Source organism: Grampus griseus (assembly GCF_964374135.1).
Source record: "Grampus griseus genome assembly, chromosome: 2".
Lineage (NCBI taxonomy): Eukaryota > Metazoa > Chordata > Mammalia > Artiodactyla > Delphinidae > Grampus > Grampus griseus.
The window spans coordinates 163,454,812-163,475,930 of NC_139018.1; the positions used below are offsets into that span (position 1 = coordinate 163,454,812).

The 21,119-nt window shown below is 39.7% G+C and overlaps 1 protein-coding gene across 1 annotated transcript in view; it reads right to left on the minus strand.

The window, feature by feature from the left end:
• DNAJC1 (DnaJ heat shock protein family (Hsp40) member C1) overlaps nt 1-21,119 on the minus strand; it is a 207,622-nt gene that overhangs the window by 20,588 nt on the left and 165,915 nt on the right. The window contains exon 9 of the mRNA XM_082648592.1: nt 12,325-12,444. Within this exon, the coding sequence (XP_082504718.1) occupies nt 12,325-12,444 (120 nt within the window). The remainder of the gene's footprint in view (nt 1-12,324; nt 12,445-21,119) is intronic.

The window sequence follows — 21,119 nt, forward strand, 5'->3', positions numbered from 1 at the left end:
ATCATTGACAAAGAGGGCCTTCCATTAACTTCCTGATCACCTCTGTAAGTAATGTAGATGGCCAATTACTGGGAGAAAATACTTATGCCAACAGACAGTAGTGTAGTTTTGCAGATATTTTTAGTCTATCAGCAAGATATTGCAACAAGCCAACATACATTCACCCACTTTCCTCTTTTTTAAATGGGTTACCCAAATTTTTAGCACAAGGAAGCAATTTTACATTGCATTAGCACATTAGCATCTGCTCAAGGGTCACCATCTATTGACTCGCTGCATCTCTAAGCTATACATAAGACAGAGTTAAGCAAATAATTCAGGGTAATAAAAGAAATCCCACCATAAAGTACGATGCTATCCCCAGACCACAGATTATACTGTGAGAAACCAGTTCCTTCATGAATAAAACATCCATGGTATTCAAAGTGAATATCACTGTAACTAGTAAATTAGATCTAGACTTTAAAGTGGATACTGTCCTCTTGGTAAGATACAGGGTTCTGATGAGTGAGTACAAATTACAAACTCAATATATTAGTAATATAGGACACTAAATAAGATCCAGGAGAAAACATATAAGAATGGTAAATGGGAGATATATATAGAAGAATTTTCATGCAATCTGCAAGTATGCTTTGCTTGAATGAATCACTGAGGAAATGAACAAGTGTTCAGTTAGAGCTTAACGAAATGCTGAATATTTCTGTGGTTCAAATATTCAAAGGAAAGCAACTGCTTTTGGAGCTCTCTGGAGTTCCAGCCCCATGGACTGGCCAGTGTCTTGGGACATGAAATACCTTGCTCTCAAATTTATCCTCCTTTGGCCCAGAACCTCAGAAAACCAAGAGATTTCACTTTGAAGATGATATTTGATCTAGGGCATGGCTGACAAAGAATAGTGCTGTCCTACACACAGGGTTAAGGTGTAAAAATCAAGTCTTTGCTGAACTAAGAGGACAGTGTGGCTTAAATAAGAGTCAAACAATCTGGGTTCTAGTTCCAGGCTGCCATTAACTAGCTCTGTGGCCTTGAACTTTTTTTTTTTTTTTTTTGCGGTACGCGGGCCTCTCACTGTTGTGGCCTCTCCCGTTGCGGAGCACAGGCTCTGGATGCGCAGGCTCAGCGGCCATGGCTCACGGGCCCAGCCACTCCACGGCATGTGGGATCTTCCCGGACCGGGGCACGAATCCGTGTCCCCTGCATCAGCAGGTGGACTCTCAACCACTGCGCCACCAGGGAAGCCCATGGCCTTGAACTTTTATTTCTTTCTAGAACGCACATCTGTAATAAGTGATTATTATAGTGATTTACAAGTGTGTAATGGTTCATAATAACAAAGTATTTTCATGACGCTATCACATTTCACCCGCCAGATACCCCGTGAAATTCATATCACAGGCGAAGAAACTGAAGCTCAGAGTGACATGGGGACCTACAAAATCACACAGCCCATAAAATGGTAGCATAGGACACCAAAGCCAGGTTTTCTTTTAAATTCTGTTCTCTTTCCACTTTACTTCTTTATCCATAAAACAAAAGATTGCATTAATGGTTTCTTTTTAAATCAAATATTCTGTGATTCACTAGATGTGACATTATTTTAGTATTATTATTTTTTTGGCTGCACCACGTGGCACGTGGAATCTTATTTCCCCAACCAGGGATTGAACCCGGGCCCTCTGCAGTGAGAGTGCGGAGTCCTAACCACTGGACTGCCAGGGAATTCCCTAGATGTGGTATTATTAATGAACTATCTTTCAATTTAGGTGAATTACCAAAGATTTATTAAGTATTGACTTAGCATATCACTATACTGAGAACAGTGGTGTATGTATAAGACCTAGTCTTATCCACCTCAAGGAGCTTCCAACGTGGTTATTCCCTTGCATACTCATTCAACAGATTTCCAATTAATTAGGACTGTGCTTATAAGAAAGAAAATCATTGTTTACTGCTTTAAAAGTTTTTTACTTCTAAATCAATGTTGGCTAAAGTAAGGAAAGAGCAATCCAAAACAGGCTTGTGTACTGACAGTTTGGAAGTCTGGCCTCACCTCTCATGAAGGCCAATTCTGTACTACTTTACCCGAGTTACTGCCAATCACCAACTAGGTGAATTTAGTAAAGATTCAAGCCCTTTGTACTTTGATTTCCCCAGTGTGTGTCACAGAGATCTGTTGGTGATACCTGTCACCCTATTGATGTATAAACAGGCTGGGTGGATATCTTGTTTCTCTCTCTCCACTATTCTGTTTGCCCCTCCTTAAGCTGTGTCCTCTGTGGAAGAAGACAACTGAACCAGATAAAAGAAGGACATTCTCTGGACAAGGGTCTGCAAGTAGTTGTTATTACTTTGCTAGAACATTCAAATTAGCCCTCAAGGCCCTTTGATGGGGGAATATAGACAAGCAAAAATATTAATAGATGGCTCTAGAATTCTACTAGTAAAGCTGTTTTCGGTGAGGGGATGGTCTGGCAAGTGTTTCAGTAGAGGCTGAATGTTCCTACTGCCCTCCCAGCCTAGCTGTCGGCTGTCAAGTACCTTACTGTTTTGATTACCATAGCTTAATAACATATTTTGAAAACAGGACATGTGATGCCTCCAAGCTTTGTTCTCTATCCAGATTGTTCTGGCTATTTGGGGGTCCATTGTGGTTCCATACAAATTTTAGGATTTTTTTTCTATTTCTGTAAATCAGTAAAGCTTTTATAATAAAAAAAAAATTAAAAAGAACGAGGTAGGCCTATATATACTGACATGGAAAGATACAAAATATTTTTTCTTTAGATTTTTAAAAGTAGTTTTAAAAATCAAGGTAATACATGCACACAGCTTTAAAAAAAAAAGAGTCAGTTTACAACCAGGGCTTCTGATGAAAAGCCATGTACCCTACACCCAGAACATGCATTTCTGTTCACAGTCTTTTTTTGAAATTTTAAAATATTTTTTCTGAGCATTGTTTTTTTTAACCATTAAAAAAAATTGAAGTATAAATTTACAATGTTGTGTTGGTTTCGGGTGTACAGCAAAGTGACCTGGTTACACACACACACACACACACTTTTCAGATTCTTTTCCATTATAGGTTATTACAGGATATTGAATATAGTTCCCTGTGCTATACAGTAGGTCCTTGTTGGTTATTTTATATATAGTAGTGTGTATATGTTAATCCCAAGCTCCTAATTTATCTCCCCCCTGCCATTTCCTTTGGTAACCATGAGTTTGTTATCTATGTCTGTGAGTCTGTTTCTGTTTTGTAAATAACTTCATTTATACAATTTTTTAAGATTCCACATATAAGTGATATATGATATTTGTCTTTCTCTGACTTACTTCACTAGTATGATAATCTTTAGGCTCATCCATGTTGCTGCAGATGGCATTATTTCATTCTTTTTCATGGCTGGTAACATTCCATTGTGTTCATATACCACATCTTTATCTATTCATCTGTCAATGGACACTTAGGTTGCTTCTATGTCTTGGCTATTGTAAACAGTGCTGCTATGAACACTGGGGTGCATGTATCTTTTCGAATTAGAGTTTTTGTCAGTTCTGGATATATGCCCAGGAGTGGGACTGCTGGATCGTATGGTAGCTCTATTTTTAGTTTTTTAAGGAACCTCCATACTGTTCTCCATAGTGGCTGCACCAATTTACATTCCCACCAGCAGTGTAGGAGGGTTCCCTTTTCTCCACACTCTCTCCAGCATTTTTATTATTTGTAGAGTTTTTAATGATGGCCATTCTGACCAGTGTGAGGTGATACCTCATTGTAGTTTTGATTTGCGTTTCTCTAATAATTAGTGATACTGAGTGTCTTTTCATGTGCCTGTTGGCCATCTGTATGTTCACAGTTCTTCTGATGCTTACAAGTACACATAATTAACTAACAGGCTTTTGGTATATTATATCCTGAATTCAGCCTCTTTTTCCCACCTCTACCAATAAGCCCTGGTCCAAACCACCACTGTCTTTTGCAGGGACAACTGAAATAGCCTCTTACTTGGCCTGCCTTCCTGCTCCCACACTTGCCCTGCCACAGCATCTTCTCCACAGAGAAGTCAGAATGACCCTTTTAGATCTTGCACTCCTTTGCTCAAAATCTGGTGCTTTCCTGTCTCACTCAGAGTAAAATCCAAAATCTTTACCTTGACCAAGGAGGTCCTAGGTGTTCTGGTCCTCCACTATCTCTTGGCCTCATCTTCTGTAATCCCCCCTGCTCACTCCTCGTCAGCCGTATTGACCTCTTTGCTGGACTCTGCACACCCAAAGCAGGCTCTTGCCTCAAAGCCTTTGCAACTGCTGTTCTCTCCACCTGGAACGCTTTCTCAGACAACCTCGCTCCCTCAGTTGCTTTGTGCCTCTGCTCAAATGTTACCTCTTCGAGAGGACTTTCCTCAGAATCCCACTTGAAATTGCACTCCCTAGGTTAGGTCTCTAACCTCTTACTCTGCTTTATTTTTCTTCATGGAGCTTGTCACTGTTTACAATTTTTATTTTACTCCGTATGTTCGTGTTCTTTCCATTGTGCTTCCCTGCCATTCTTTAGGGCAACTGTCTTTGCCTGCATGGTCGCAGCTGAGCGGCAGGCAAATTGGTACTCCAGTTCAGTGGGAGGGAAAAGTGAGCAAGAGCTCCTAGAGACACACATTACTTCAGTTATGTCCCTCTGAGAAGAAATTAGTAACCTAGCCATAGCAGAGCTTGGAGGGCTTGGAAGTGCAGTGTTGCTGGGCAAATGTGTGCCTGCCTTCCCTATTACTAGAAAAGGGGATAACGTATTTTGATGGACAACTTGCCATAGTCTTCCACAATCTGTTGATTTTAAAAATTGAAAAACCATCTGAAAGTATATAAAATGTTTAAAATATAGCCATTATGTAAGATCTTACATAACTGTGATATGGTAAACATTACTCACTGTAGAGGTAAGTACTGCACTGTGATCGCACTTCTTGTGTCACTTAAAGGAGAATGTTCTCAGTGTCAGATTCTTTTGCTGTTTCTATCGTTCCACTTTTTTACTGCACAGGCAGATTGCGGTTTCTGTAAGTTGAAGGTTTGTGGCAACTCTGTTGACAAAGTCTGTGGGCACCATTCTCCCAGTAGCATCTGCTCATTTTGTGTCTCTGTGTCACATTTTGGTAATTCTCACAATATGTCACACTTTTTCATTATTATTATATTTGTTATGGCGATCTGTGGTCTTTGATGTTACTACTGCAAAAAGATTATGACTCCCTGAAGGCTCAGATGATGGTTAGCATTTTTTTTAGCAATAAACTATCTTTAATTAAGGTATGTATATTTTTTGGACATAATGCTATTGCACACTTAACAGACTACAATATAGTGTAAACCAAAAAATTCACGTAGGTCACTTTATTGTGATATTTGCTTTATTTCGGTGGTCTGGAACTGAAACTGAGGTATGGCTGAACTTAAATTTGGACTATGCCTTTTTTGTATGGTTTTCTGTTGGTGGAGTTTCTAGTTGCCTTTTGTTCACGTGGTTGCTCTCTCACAGTCTTTTGTTCTCCTGCTCCAGCGTGGACTTTCTGCACTCTTCGCCTGCTGTATTGCCGTGGGGTCTCAGGATTTCCATTCACTGGGCTCAGTCCACTATTCCGAGGATTCTGTGTCTTCCTCTTTGGTGACTTATCCCTCATTTGCTCGAGTGTGCAGTCTCAGGAAACTGTCTTAAGAATGAGAGGTCAATACGTGAGGACCCCACGTATTGACCATCATAGCTGGTTGGTCTGTTCTAGATTCAGAACCCTTCTGCCTTGAACTGTGAGGGCAATGCTCTCTTGTCTCCCGGAATCTAGTGCTGCCAAGCAATCTGCTCTCACTCTGACCTGCCTTACTTTGGAGGCTTCTTCTCCTTTAGAAGCTTTAAAGCTTTAAAGATCTTCTGTGTAGTCTCAGTGTTCATGCGTTGTTGGTCTCAGGTGTTTCTTCATCCTGGAAAACTTCATTGTATCATTTATTGAAAAATGCTCTCATGTCTGTTTTCTCTGTCTAACTGGAACTCCTTTTAATCAGATTTTGACCTTTTGGACTGATTCCCTGTATTTCTTGTCTTTTTGTTCTGCTCTCTAGGAGATTTTCCAGATGATAATTTTCAACCATTCTACTTCATTTATTTGGATACTTATTTTTGTTCTGATTTTTTTCCATAGCACACTTTTTTGTTTTATGAATTCAGTATTTTCTTGACTCTCTAGATCAGGGGTCCCCAACCCCTGATTAGGACCGGCCACACAGCAGGAGGTGAGCAGCAGGCAAGTGAGTGAGGCATCTCACTTCTTCTGACGCTCCCCACCGCTCCCCATTGCTCACATTACTGCCTGAACCATCCCCCCAGCCCCATGTGTGGAAAAACTGTCTTCCACGAAACGGGTCCCTGGTGCCAAAAAGGTTGGGGACCGCTGCTCTAGATGTTAGAAGGTAGGTATAATGAACTAATTCTAGAAGGCTGGTATAACCCTACCTAAAGATATCCAATTAACAAAACACCAAGAATTCTAGAATATTTTTACTTTAAGATATATAAATGCAAGAATCCTAAATAAATTAACAAATCAAATCCAGCTGTTTATTGAAAGAATAATATTATATGACCAAGTAAACTTTATCTTAGAAATACAAAGGGGGACCTTAGTAATATATTCATCCTTATTAGGTCATATGATCATGTCAAGGGATGTTGAAGAAACCACTGTTAAAATTTCACATCTATAAATTAGAATTGGAAAAATTAAAGTGAAGAAAATTTCCCTAGCATAATAATGGACTTCTCATATCAATGACTAATATTAAAATTAATTAATGACCAAACATTAGGTTTTCTTATTAAAATGTTGAGCAAAAAGTCTACATGAATCACTCTTACTATAATATATCTCTGGAATTGTTAGCTAATACACTCAATATAACAGAAGAAAATGGCAAAGTATTATTTGCAGAAGGTAGGAATTCCCTGGTGGCACAGTGGTTAAGAATATGCTTGCCAATGCAGGGGACATAGGTTCGAGCCCTGGTCCAGGAAGATCCCACATGCTGCAGAGCAGCTAAGCCCATGTGCTGCAACTACTGAGCCTGCGCTCCAGAGCCCATGAGCCACAACTACTGAAGCCTGTGCGCCTAGAGCCCATGCTCTGCAACGAGAGAAGCCACCTCACGGAGAAGCCCGTGCACTGCAACAAAGACCCAACAACACAGCCAAAAAAACAACAACAAAAAACGGTAGGACTATCTATCCTCGAATTATAATGAATTAACACAAACTCTATTCGAAATAAGAACAGTAAGTAAGGAGGCAAGTTATAAAAATCAGTGCCATAGCACGTTTCACTTACTTGATGAGCAATGATGGAAAGAAAACAAACGTTCTGTGTTTATGAGACTATGAGGAAGTGTCCTCTCATACCATCAGGGGCATTGTATAATATTATCACCTCTCTGGAGGCCAATTTTAGAGTCACCAAAGGTTCTAAAAACATCCATAGTCTTGAATCAAGCTTCTCTACTCCTAGGCATACAAGCTAAGGAAACAGATATAAATGGAAAGATGAATGAAGAAAAAAAGGGAAGCAATTTAAGTGACAATCACCTGGGTGCTCCTTAATTATATCCAGACAACATGGAGTATTGTACAGGTGTTTAGAAAGATGACGTGGATCTTTGTTGTGGAAAGAAGCTTATAGCAAAGTGAAAAGGGCAGGATACAGATTAATACTGTTAAAATTATGTAGTCATATGCCTATATAAGAAGACTAAAGTCTGGAATGACATACAACAAAGTGTGTGTGCGTGAGAGAGAGATTTGATAACACATTATTATCATCTATTAATGTCAGATTGAAAACTGATTATTAGATTTTAGTGACTCATCTAGCAAGCAGAATGGTATAAAGGACCCCTTCCTTTTTAAAAATTTAAGTACCCTTGAAGGTCGTGGGGTTGAGCAGGTGGGGGAGCGAGAGGAGCGGAGATGAGGCTGCTCTGGAGAACCGCTGTGGCAGGGAGCCCGATGCAGGGGGTGGCGACAGTTCTTGTCCCCTTTACAGCCTGTGTAGGACTAGTCTGACTCTAAATAAAAGTAATAGCAATGATACATTTGCCCAAATATATACGAGTTAAATTGCTGAATTCTACTCTGGATAAACACAAGGAATGTTACTAGCTTTGTTAAAAAATTAATGCAAAGTCTATTTTAACTGAGATATACCTAAACTGTAACAACTACTTTACTACTGATGAAGTATTTTAAATGTTAATATATGCCTTTCAGCATTATATATACTATATGTTTAGTTCACTGACAAAAGTTTATTTTCTATTGAATAATCTGCTTACATTTTTTGAAACAACTGCCATAATAACATATAAATATTCCCCCAACAGGTATCTCCTCTCTAGTTGTGGCTATATAAAATAAAATTGGGAATTTTATTATTCTCCCTCCTTTTCACCTGCATATGAAATGCTTCTCTAACTACACATCTCACGGTGGCATTAAGCTAATTACAAAAGTCTGTTTAAATCTATCCACCTATCTTTTGTTTTGCTACCTACCTGGGCCTTTTCCAAGCAGGCAGAACATCTCCAATCAGTCTGTTATCACAACTAGGATGCAGGAGATTAGTGACTATGGAGAGGGGCAGAATCAGTTTACATCCTTACAGGCAAGAGAATGATATTACTGCACAAGCAAGAAATGTGAGGCTTCCTGACCTTAATTTAGAAAACCTGCAGTTAATAATCACACTAAAGTTGGTTTTACATGCCAGACAGGTTTTGTTTCCTGTTTTTAAAATTTGAGTGTTCTTTGTGGTTACCAAAATTATTTGCTAAAAGGCATATATTAACATTTAAAATATCGCATCTATAATAAAGTAAGTCTTACGGTTTAGGTATATCTGAGTTAAAATATACTTTGCATTGATTGTTTTTTACAAAGCTAATAACAAATTCTTTGTATTTATCCGGAGTAGTATTTAGCAATTTAACTAGTGAATTATGACAATTAATACACTGAAAACTCCTTTCTTAATTGAGGAACAAAATGGGTTTTTCACTGTAATCTGTCAACCCAAATAAGGAACATATAGATTCCACCACGGCACACTGTCACCCCTCCCAAAAAGGTCAATTGTTTCTCGAAGGAAAGAGAACTCAGCCTGAAGCTACACATTTAGCAAGGAAAACGGGTCAAAGAGCAGATGGTGCAGAGCTGGGGTGAATTGGTACAGGTGACCGGTCGGTATGTAGAGGTTCCAATAACAGCAAACTCAACTTGGTTTCTTTTTCATAGTGGAACACTTAATGAAAACCAATCTAATTAACACCATACGCCAAAAAAGAAGTCTAAGTGATCTTCTAAAGTGTGGTTAGCTTTCACTTAACATTCTACTAAAGGAACTGTATTAGCCAAACCCATCTTAGCTGCTTCAGTGTAACTCACTGTGTGTTCGGTAAAATGAGTTTTGTCTTCAGACACTTGTTCTCTTTTAGAGAGAGAGTGCTTTACAGTTTGTGTTTGTGTGTATGGTACTGAAATGTAGTTACTGAAATGAAACGTACAGTCTAGCTATGGAGATGATGCTCACAGAATGAAAATACAGTGTGAGTCTATATATGTATATACTGATATAGAAGCAAAGTTACAGTGGCACTTCTGGTGCCCAAAATTTTAGGTTTACTAAGTATTTCCAAGGTACTTTTGGTATTATGAAAATAGAACTAATACTTGGAGGGGGAAAAAAATATCTCAAAAAGTCATGTTTGGGGGCTTCCCTGGTGGTGCAGTGGTTGAGAGTCTGCCTGCCAATGCAGGGGACACAGGTTCATGCCCCGGTCCGGGAAGATCCCGCATGCCACGGAGTGGCTGGGCCCGTGTGCTATGGCCGCTAAGCCTGCGCGTCCGGAGCCTGTGCTCTGCAACGGGAGAGGCCACAACAGTGAGAGGCCCGCGTACCGCAAAAAAAAAAAAAAAAAAAAAAATCATGTTTGCTACTTCCATGATAAAAGGAAAAAATATCTATTACATGGAATCAGTCTTCCTTGGGTAAGTATAGAAGAAGAAGAAGAAAAAAACTATGGGATGAATTTGCAAAAGTGTGAAAAGATGCCTTTACCTACACCAAGGATGCACTAAGACTGCTCTTGTAAGTTACGTCAATTTTCGAGATCTATGATACTAAACAGCCATCCCAAGGCTCTGTTGGTTACATCACGTATATTAGCATTTAAACTTTCATCTCGCTCCTCTTAAAAATATAGATTAAAAATTTAACCAGATTTTAATGACAACAACAAAGTAAAATATTGCTCTATTCAATTTCTTATCTGCCTTTGGAATTATTAACTATAATGTCTCATAGAAATATTATTTAAAAAGTTAAAGGCAGTGTTGGGACTTCCCTGGTGATGCAGTAGTTAAGAATCCGCCTGCCAATGCGGGGGACATGGGTTCGAGCCCTGGTCCGGGAAGATCTCGTGTGCCGCGGAGCAACTGAGCCCGTGCACCACAACTACTGAAGCCTGCGCACCTAGAGCCCGTGCTCTGCAACAAGAGAAGCCACCGCAATGAGAAGCCCGCGCACCGCAACGAAGAGTACCCCCGCTTGCCGCAAACTAGAAAAAGCCTGCATGCAGCAACGAAGACTCAATGTAGCCATAAATAAATAAAAAGTTAAAGGCAGTGCTATCTTCAACAGAGACACTAAGTTAGTTAGTGAACTATTCTCTCTCATCAACCAATTGAACTACAAGTTTTGAGGCCCTTTTAAACCAATGCCTGTTTTGTAACTTTCTAAAAAGTATTTCAGTCATTTTTGTTAATCACTATATTAACAGTAATTATACATTTAGAGGATCATAGTACTTAAAACATCAGTAACCATGGAACATCTTTAACCTGGTCAGATATTTACCGATAAGGCATTATTAGATCTTTTACAACCTTGCAACAAGATAAAATGCACATCCCAGTAACATTCTTAGCAGAGGAAAAGGTATCCTTATGGTTTTCCTCCAGTAACCTAAGATAACGGGTCTCATCATGAAATAGCCAAAAAAAAAGTTACAAGATACAAGGGCTAACTTTCCACATGATCAGACTAACTCTTAAGTCGAAATCATGTAAAACATCTTACAAAAATTTGTGTCTTTAAAATGTGATTTTAAAAAGTCCTACCATATGGTAGTAAAAACATTCCTATATAATTTAAAATTCTCAAAGCAGCTCCTATCTGAAACAGAAAAAAAAAAAAAAGAAAACCCAAGAAAAAAAATTGACAGTAATACGTATTATTTGTTTCTAAATTAAAAGGTTATTTTTTTGGTGGTTGTGCTTATTAATCATTTTGCAGGGTTTTTAAATTGTTCATTATCAAAAAAGGCCCAAAGTATACTAATACAATTGAAGAGAACATAAGAAATCTGAATCTTTGCTTTCAGTATCCTTAGATATTTTAGAGCTATAGGATTTATTTTAAAGTAAATTCAGTAAATATTTACTATCATTTATGAAAATGAGGATCATATTGATGAAAATAAAGACCTCCATTTCAAGTAAACATTTACTGAATATTTAGTATATATCAGGTGCTCTAGTAGGTGCTTTTATAAGATTCTCTGCCCTATATTTCTAAAGTGTTAAATCGAAAACTTTCCGGGTAAACACTGTCTTTTAAATGGTAGGTATTACTGGTCACATATAATCATATATAAATTAAATATATATTGTTTATAGTATATATATAAATCTATAGTTATACACTTCTAATGTACATTATATATAATTATAAAGCTATATGCATAGAACAATTTTTTGGTTAAACAACTTGTCAAAATGAATCGTAGGTATCATCCTTGAAATAAAAACATTATAGGACTATTGCTCATTTAATTAATGCAAACCACCTGTCAACTACCTATAGCAATCTGTACTTCAGTGTTAAAAAGATCCAGCTGAAATGCAACTTCTCTAATTCTGATCAGAGAACTATTTTTTTTCCCCACAGCTAAAGGGGTCACTCGAAACAAAAACTAGCATTGTTTTTCTGTGATTAGGTTACAGTAGCTTAAGTCTCTAAACACCAGAATGCCTCACACAGCTGTTAATTGTAGACCAGGGGACTAGCTGACATCTGCTTCTTGCTTATTTTGTTAACGGTTCACTTCCAGGTCCTTAAAAAGATTGTAGGCTTTCTCCAAAGATAATGTTGGACGCATCTATGTCTGCCTTCTACATAGTTGGCTTATTCTGGTTTGTCACTCTCCATACAGTGCAAATCTGAGTGAACTCACATCTGTCACCGATCGACCCAATTCGTGGGCAATCTTCTCCCATCGACCTGGGGTTCCTCCTGGGAACTTAACCATACTTCTTGTCAGCTGGCTGAGGTCCTCTTCTGTCCATTCAGGTGCCTGCAAAACATTAAAGAAAAAAAATAATTCAGAGAATGTTCGCTAAAACATTTAATAAACCTGTGAAACCAAGTATTGGCATTATGCTTTCTGCAAAAATAACAATGTTAAAACGTATCTACTAGTTTAGGTGAAGGTCTGAGTTGCACATTTAACATTAGAATGCAAAGCTCCCGCAGCCTTTTAAATGCTCCAACGTACACCAAATAATAAAGAAGAAGTACTGTGAACCCAGGCTCTTAAAGACATTAAAAAAAGAAAGACAGTTGTTTTGAAGTGCATTGTGTCACTAATGCTCACAAATGCCTCATGTGAGCTTACCACAGAAGGTCTTGAAGTTTTTAAGAAAAATGATTAAAAAAGCAAAAAAACTTTATAAGTGTAAATGAAAATGTGAACAAGTAAATGGACTGATTCAGAATCAGAACCGAGACAAAGATATATTTTTTGTTCATTCTACGTAACGATATTTAATTCTAAAAAGCATGTATTTTCAAGAAGTTAATTTATCAAGTGCTAGCATTTTGTAAAACTTGAGAATAGAAATTAGAAAATCCTGCAGCCAAGACTTAAACCACCCAGTCCATGCAAAGCAACACTTCCTTTTTGAGAAGGTAAATAGCTTCTAAAAGTTGATCAGATTATTAAATTGAATAATAAAATACCTTAAAGATGATAAAAATCTGTTTTTGCAAAAGCCAAAATTCTCAGAGCAAGCATATTCTCTGCATTTTATTCAGCATTACCACTTGGTGAAACCCAAAGTTGAGCAAAGCAAAAGAAACCATCATCAAAGAACAGATAGCCACGTTACAATTATTTTACATTACAGCACTAAACCGTTTCCTACCAGAGGCAGTAGCCACAATGGTACAACACAAGACTCTAGGAGTCAGCAGAGAGATGGAGGAAGCCACCTTATTTTCCTTTAATTAAAAAGAAAGAAAAAAGAAAGAAGGAAGGAAACCTCTGAGACAAATACCTTTTCTAATCACTGTTTCCGATAATGAACAGGCATACATCAGGCCGTATGCATTACAGGACCATCAGCACAGACAACAGCCAGAGGTGAGTGACCCCAGGGACTATCTCCACAGCTACAGCAAAGCTTCTCCCTGACACTAATCCTCCCTGTCATTCTCCCACTGTGCTCTAACCACACTGACATCCGCCTGCCTCACCGCAAGCTTAAGGGGGCCCTTCCTGACTTTTTACTGTCTCCCCCAATCAATGGTTCAAGCGTGCTCTTTTCACCATGTCCAAATGGCAGCTTCACTCATAATCAAAGTGCACTGCCCCTGTTAAAGGGCTTTCCGAAAGGCTCTCCCATTTGCATTCATTTGCAAAGCAAACTACTTTTATTCACTTTGTTCTGCTATCAAGAATGTTCCCTGAAGCAGATAAATTGGCATAAATACAACCTGCCACTTAAGAGTCAGTAAATAATAGCCAATAGTAGGGAGGATTTTATCAATCATTCTATTTTGTATCCACTAAAAGCTGAAAGCCTCAAACATATTCATCAGTACAACCCTTACGAAACATGCATAAATTCCCTTCTATAAAAAGGTAGCCTACACTGAGTATGGTCGGAATTTCCTTGATATTTAATGAATATCAGAAATCTAGTTCTCCATATCAGATAAATTAAAAATTTACACTGAAGGTTTTTTACTTTTTGCTTGTTTGTTTTTACTTAGGGGAAAAAGCATTATTCAGATATTATTTAGACAGGCATACTTGGATTTTCTAGGAAATCACTTTTGCTAAAAAGCTGAAACTTGAATAACTATACCAATTGGCTTCAAAATGCAAAAGTTACGAAGCATTTAAATATAAGCTTATAGTACAAGGTCATACATAAACAGCATTAAGTTGACGCTGCACAGAGATAGAGTATTCCAACCATATAGTGTATCAATGCAATTTCACGCTAAATCAGATCTTATTTCTGCATTAATTATAACAAACACATTTTTGTAGGAAACAAAATTGTCTAAAATGTCAATAATATAAGCCATTCTTTCACAGAGTAAACTAATTCTTTATTTTTAATAGATTGGCCTTCCAAATATGCTGCATATATCAACAATGGGCATTAAGAATCAATCTAATTTTAATTCCTTGTGAATGAGTCTAAAAGGATAGTGCCACTTTTTTCTGGAAAGGAAAAGATTTAAATCAAATATTTGGATGAATATCCTGAAAAATCATCTACTTCCTTGAAAATCCTTCCTTTTAGTTTCACTGTTATTTCACAGCCATGATTTTATTATTAATATTAAAAAACTAGATCAATAATAACTAGGACCATAATCTGAAATCTTTGAAAGAATCCTTTTAGCAGTTCATTATTCTCTCTCTTCCAGCTGTACGGCACTTTGGTGAATGTGTAATTCCTCAGCAATAGTTGGTTGTGTCTTTAGAAGCAACAGAGCCTACTGTGATCCAGCTACTGCAGCAGCCATGAGGGTGGCCTTGGTGTGAATGTATTCTCCTTGTTCTAATCTGGAGCCAACTGTAGCTCTGAAAGTCAAATGAATGCATACGCATACCGCTTTGCCACTTAAAACCACGTGTGTCCAATACTACTGAGACACTGGGCCAAAAATTCATCTCTACTGTAAAGTAATGGAAGACACCCCATGGGGTGGGGACAGCTGTTCTGACTACACAAGCATTCCAATTTTGCATCAGAAAAGCCCCGCTCTGGGAATAAATCTCCATACTGAATAAAAAATAAAAAGTTTTCAAATTATTTAATATATTTATGTAATGACCCCAAAATATATCTGCTAAAGTAAGAGCTGATATAACATTTAAATTGTATTCTCTCTACCCCTTTGGGATAGATTTTTGTCATAAAACCAGCTAATGTTCAAAGATTCAGTGCCTTTGAAAATCCTTAATATTCTTGGGGATAGGAGTTGGAGGCTGTAGGGGAAAGCACACTGTACCTTTAAAGTAACCTATACATACCTTTCCCCTCACAGAGTTAGACGGTAAAATGTTAATTACAAACTGTCATGCAATTTATTTGGTACTGAAAACTTATGACCCAATTAAAAGAAAAATTTTAAATGTACTTATTTACTGCATTTTCACACTTTATTGAAACTGCCTAATGAAGAATATTTCTGTTGAAATGACTTAATGTAATTTATGTAATTACAGACCTTACAATTTTGGATTCAACAACTTTTAATAGATTCAGCTCAATTCATGCATTCTCAAATTTTACCTAAGAAATAATATCCTTACTTAGTATCACCCAGTTAAAATATCACATATGCATCTAATAATGTGGATGGTATATCTAATGATCGAATAACCTGCTACCCTCTCATTCTACATTCTGAACCGACATTTTGTTTTAGAATGTGCATTTGGCTTTCAGCTATACAATTTTCATTTCCAATTTGAAAATTGAGCAGTTAATTGACCTTGACTATATATGTGGATAAATGGTATATTAAAAAACGCAAACGACAAAATTAAAAACAAATCACCTCGGGGCTTCCCTGGTGGCTCAGTGGTTGAGAGTCCGCCTGCCGATGCAGGGGACACGGGTTCGTGCCCCGGTCCGGGAGGATCCCACATGCCGCGGAGCGGCTGGGCCCATGAGCCATGGCCGCTGAGCCTGCGCGTCCGGAGCCTGTGCTCCGCAACGGGGAGAGGCCACAACAGTGAGAGGCCCGCATACCGAAAACAAACAAACAAAACAAATCACCTCTAATGTCTTTTCACTCTTAGGAGGAGAAACTCTTCTTTGAAGAAAACTTGCAACTCATCCTAACCTATTATTATAGTGTTGTGATCCTTTAGCAGCAGTCGTTGTGACCAGAAAGGTCTTCCCATCTATGATTTAGCTGCCTTGCCAAAAGAGAGATCCCCTCTGGACCAGTGATCCTAAAGTGTGGTCTGGCGCGAACCGGCAAACGAGTTTGTTACCCACCTGTGACGAAGTTCCGACACTTACAGCAGTTGACCGCTGCCACCACAACCAAGAGCAATCAGCAGGCTCTTCCTTTAGAGACTAGAAGCCATGTGGGTTAGTTGTCAAGCTAGCATGTGCGTCCCATGAAGTGCGAGCTGCAATCTCGTTCGGCACAGCAGGACTACAGCCTGGTCAGCAGTAGCCGGAAATAATTTTTAAAACCTGGTCCTTCACTATAGATCATTTGAGAAACACTGCTCAAGACAATGCAGATAGTTCAAATTCCTTCTTACCTCCTTTTTTTTTTTTAAGAAGCAACAGTAAATACTTGGAGCTCTTGAGAAATGGAAACAAAGATGTTTGATCCATTCCTTTGCAAAATATTTTATGCCACTAAGTGTTGCGGGGGGCACTTGGCACGTAGTAGAAGATTACACCAGGTACAGGGAACAGCAAATTGCAGAGGCCTTGAAGTGGGAGCACGTCTAGGATGTCTGAGGAACAGCAAGATGGCCAGGGTGGCCAGAACAAAGCAAGCCGAGGTGGCAGGGGGAGGAGGTGAGGTCAGAGGGGCAAGGAGGTAAAATCACAGCAGGGCTCAGAGGCCACAAGGACTCTGACTCATTTACTCTGCCTGACACACAGCTATTGGAGAGGTTCTTCTCCCTTCCGTTGGTGGAGAGCTTATTTACAAAAGGGGCTATTTACAAAGGTGTGAGTGGAGGGGAGCCACAGGAGCTCGTGCACTGACAGTCCTGACAGCTCAAACCCGCAAGAGAAGACGCCCAGAGTCAGCCTGCTTACGAAGTGAGAGTGAAATCAGGTGCAGGGCAGCAACTGGCCTGAGATGACCACATCCAGAACCACGGCTAATTAGGTCTGTGATGAGTTACTGCACAGGCCCCACAGTTGATGAGAAGGAACAATATCAGGGTGTGATAAGAATCTCTGAGGTCTTTAATGACAGTACTAAGCTCTGCCTTTTTTATTCCTTTACTCTCCTGTGGGGATTCAGAAAGGAGTAATCATAAATGTGATCAAGGGGATATATTTACCCAGAAGAATATGATTTTACCTGAAAGATTTGTGAAGTCTTATTTAAAACTATGATATACATTATTCAAATTCTAACCTAAAGAGTACGTACTAGAATCATCTATTCATGGTAATTTAATATTGAAATAAAGAGCTGACACCATCGAAGATGTTTGACTGCCGATAGCTATGAAGCCTCCCCTCTCCCGTCCCCCTTGTGCCCCACATCTGGGTTAAAGCCTGAAGGAAGCCTGGGAGGCTGAAACCTCGCACGTCCCTCCGTCCCTCCATCCCTCCGTCCCTCCGTGTGTGTGAGAACCCTCATCCCAGCCCCACCCCAACCGCAGTAAAAAAAAATCCCAAACCAGCCTCCTTTCCTTTCTCAGGTAATTTTTGGGCCAACATGGAAAGCCTGCCCTGTTTTCCCCAGAAAGCCTCGTTACATAATCAACCTTTTTGTATTATCTTGGGGGGGGGGGGGGGGGAGGGTGTGTGTGTGTGTGTGTGTGTGTGTGTGTGTGTGTGTGTGTGTGTGTGTGTGTGTGTGTGTGTGTGTGTGTGTGTGTGTGTGTGTGTGTGTGTGTGTGTGTGTGTGTGTGTGTGTGTGTGTGTGTGTGTGTGTGACATTATCAGTCCTGTCACTGGAACCAAATTTTGGGTATGGAGGTGGTAATGCTGTCCCTGCAAGGTGGCCACAGCAGTTGACACTAGGAGCAGGATGTCTAGAGGGGGGCGACCACCACCCGGGGTTATCTTCTCTTGCTTTGGTTTGCTGACTGGATCTGCTGCCTGGTGCTGCATTTGCTGAGTCCTACCAAGCCTCTGTCATAGATTTAACCCACCTAAGTTGGAAGCATCAGTGACTGGTGTTCACAGAGAAGAGTATGGGATCAAGGAGCTCCTTTAAGTAGCCTTGGGTTGTGTGTCTCAGTCCAGACTCATCTGTGTCTTAGACTGAGTTGTGTGTCTTGATTGATGGACTCAGGAGAAAGACTCTTAACTTGTGAGATACTGCTTGTGTGTCTCAAGCAGGTGGTGTTGGCCCTGTTCTAAAGAGGGCTCAGGGGGAAAGAGCTTGGTTAGGCCCACTGGGTAGTCACCTGTATGGAGGAACAGCAGTCCCTATTTGAAGAGCAGTTGAATTACTGAGATTCATGCTCCTAAAGGCAGATGGCTCACTAGGACCCTATAAGATACGTTTGCTTCTGCTGCTTATGTCTCTGTTGCAAAAAAAGACCTTGATCCTCAGGGTTACAGAGAAGAACACCCCTGGCATCCCTGTGGCACAGCCAAGTTGTAAATTCAACTGCTGTCACGGCGAAGGACGCTAACCCTGACAATACTGATTGGAGGCTTTCTGGAGGAAGAAATTTATAAATATGAGCAGTGCAGAGAAGACCTCCCTGAAGGATACCCAGTAACTACCACCACCAAAAAACCCCAAACCAAAACAAAAAAAGCCTACAGGGTGAGCACAGCGGTCTGCTAGGGCTGCCGCAACTGAGTTGCTTAAACAACAGAAGTCTATCTCTTCACAGTTCTGGAGGTCAGAAGTAGGAGATCAAGGTGTCATCAGGGTTGATTTCTGATGAGACCTCTCTTTCTGGCTTGCACATGGCCTTTGCTCTGTGTGTGCCCAGGCAAAGCGAGGGAAGATCCCTGGCCTCTCTTCCTCTTCTGATAAGGACCCCAGTCCTATCAGATTAGGGCCCTGCCCGTATGACCTCACTTAACCTTAATTAATCACCTCCTTAAAGGCCCCATCTCCAAGTACAGTCATGTGAGGGTTAGAACTTCCGCATATGAAGTTGGGACACAATTCAGTCAGTAACAAGGAGGAAACAAACAAAAACCGAAATGGAAGTCTGTAATTTGGCCCAATTGGTAACTGAAATTTTACTAAAAGAATTTCTACAACAAAAAGATTAAAAGGGCAGATTGGCTTTTGTACCTCTATAACACTGGTTCTGAATTAGTTTAACGTTTGCTGAAACACAGCAGTTGGATAACCTTCATGGCCTTAATCAGTAACGGGGCTCAAATTACAGTTACACTGGGCATCCCACTAAATTTAAATAAGGTACCCCCTATAATCATCAGGCAGTCACTAAAGGTGATAAAGAGGACAAACAGGTATGCCTTACCTTAACCACAGGAACTACTGTCTTGCCTAAATTTCTCGTGATCACAGTACCCATTGTCCTAAAATGTGCCAGTGCTCATGGACTCTCTGACTCAACGAGTAATAAATATTTGTCACAAATTATCTTGATAAAATGGAACCCCATGAACCTCTTCTTCCCCCATTAAAATAGTTAATGTGGCCCAGTGTAAATTAAAACAAAGTCTTTCGTGGTTGAAACCCTTTAGACAAGATGTATTTAGAGAAGTGGTGAGTATCCCCACTGCTCTGCCATTTAAGAGCCCAGTTCACCCTGCTCTTAAACTTGGGAAGAATGAATGTGCCTCACAGTGGATTACCCATGAGCCTGGATTGCTGTGGGCCGCGTTAAGGTCCCTGTAGCCAGTACTACTGAATTGACCAAATTCATCCAATCAGCGAATGGTAAATATTTTTCTATTATAGAATTTGCTGCATATCTTTTGTTCGGTGCCTATTTCAACAGCCTCTTGACTGAAGTTTGCCTTCCCCTCCAAAGGGCTAGGACATACTTTACCCAGCTCCCAGGGCGGGTAGCTCACAGCCCTGTCATTGCACGCAGTCTCTGAGGGCAAGACCTTAACTACATCCTTCTTTCTCTAGGGACACAGGTATGACATTACCCTGATGATTTCCTCTTTGACACACTCGTTTGGGACATACAAATAATACAAGGTGCTCACAAAAAGAGGATGGGCCACTGCCTCACACACAGGGTAAGGCCCCCCTGCCACCTCGATGAGATTCCTGAAAATTATTGGGGAAACTGAAGGCTGCTCTCTCTGTGGCACTGTCAAGAAACAGCTGTTGACTCTCAGCACCCACAACGTCTTTTAGGCTTTTTTTTGTGTTCCGAAGGAAACATATTTCTCATTTACAACTTGTACACAAGCCCATTTATGCTGTTACTTGCAAATTAGCTCACTTTGAATGGGGCCCCCTCTAACAAAGGGCTCTAGAATCTGTCCCAACTGCAAAATAACAGACACTCCTGTTAGTGCCCCCCAGAGACTCCTTCACTGTAGAGGTTTTGGCAACCTTCTCTCTGAGTTAGAATACCAGTTGTGTACAGCTAATTACTTTAAAATGTTAAAACCGTAAGTATTTGGACTGCTAAAATTAAATTTTTGGTCTTTTAAAGAAACTGCTTAAAAAATGAAAAAGAAAGCCACAAACCAGGAGCAAATATTCACAGCACATATCAGAAAACAAGATTTGTATCGCAATTTGTTCATCTATTCTCCTACTGATAAACACCTGGGTAGCTGCCGGCTCTGGGTTACAATGTATAATGAATACAGACGCTATGGATATTTGTGTATAACTCTCTTAGTGGTCATGTGTCTTAATTTCTCTTGGATAAATACCTACTGGTGGAATCGCTAGGTCATAGAGAAAGTATACATGTCACTTTACAAGAAACTAGGTAAGTATTTTTCCCAAGTATTGCTTTGCACTCTAACCAGCGATAACTGAGGGTTCTTGTTGCTCCAGATCCTCACCCACACTCGATATCACCAGTTATTTTATTTATTTATTTAT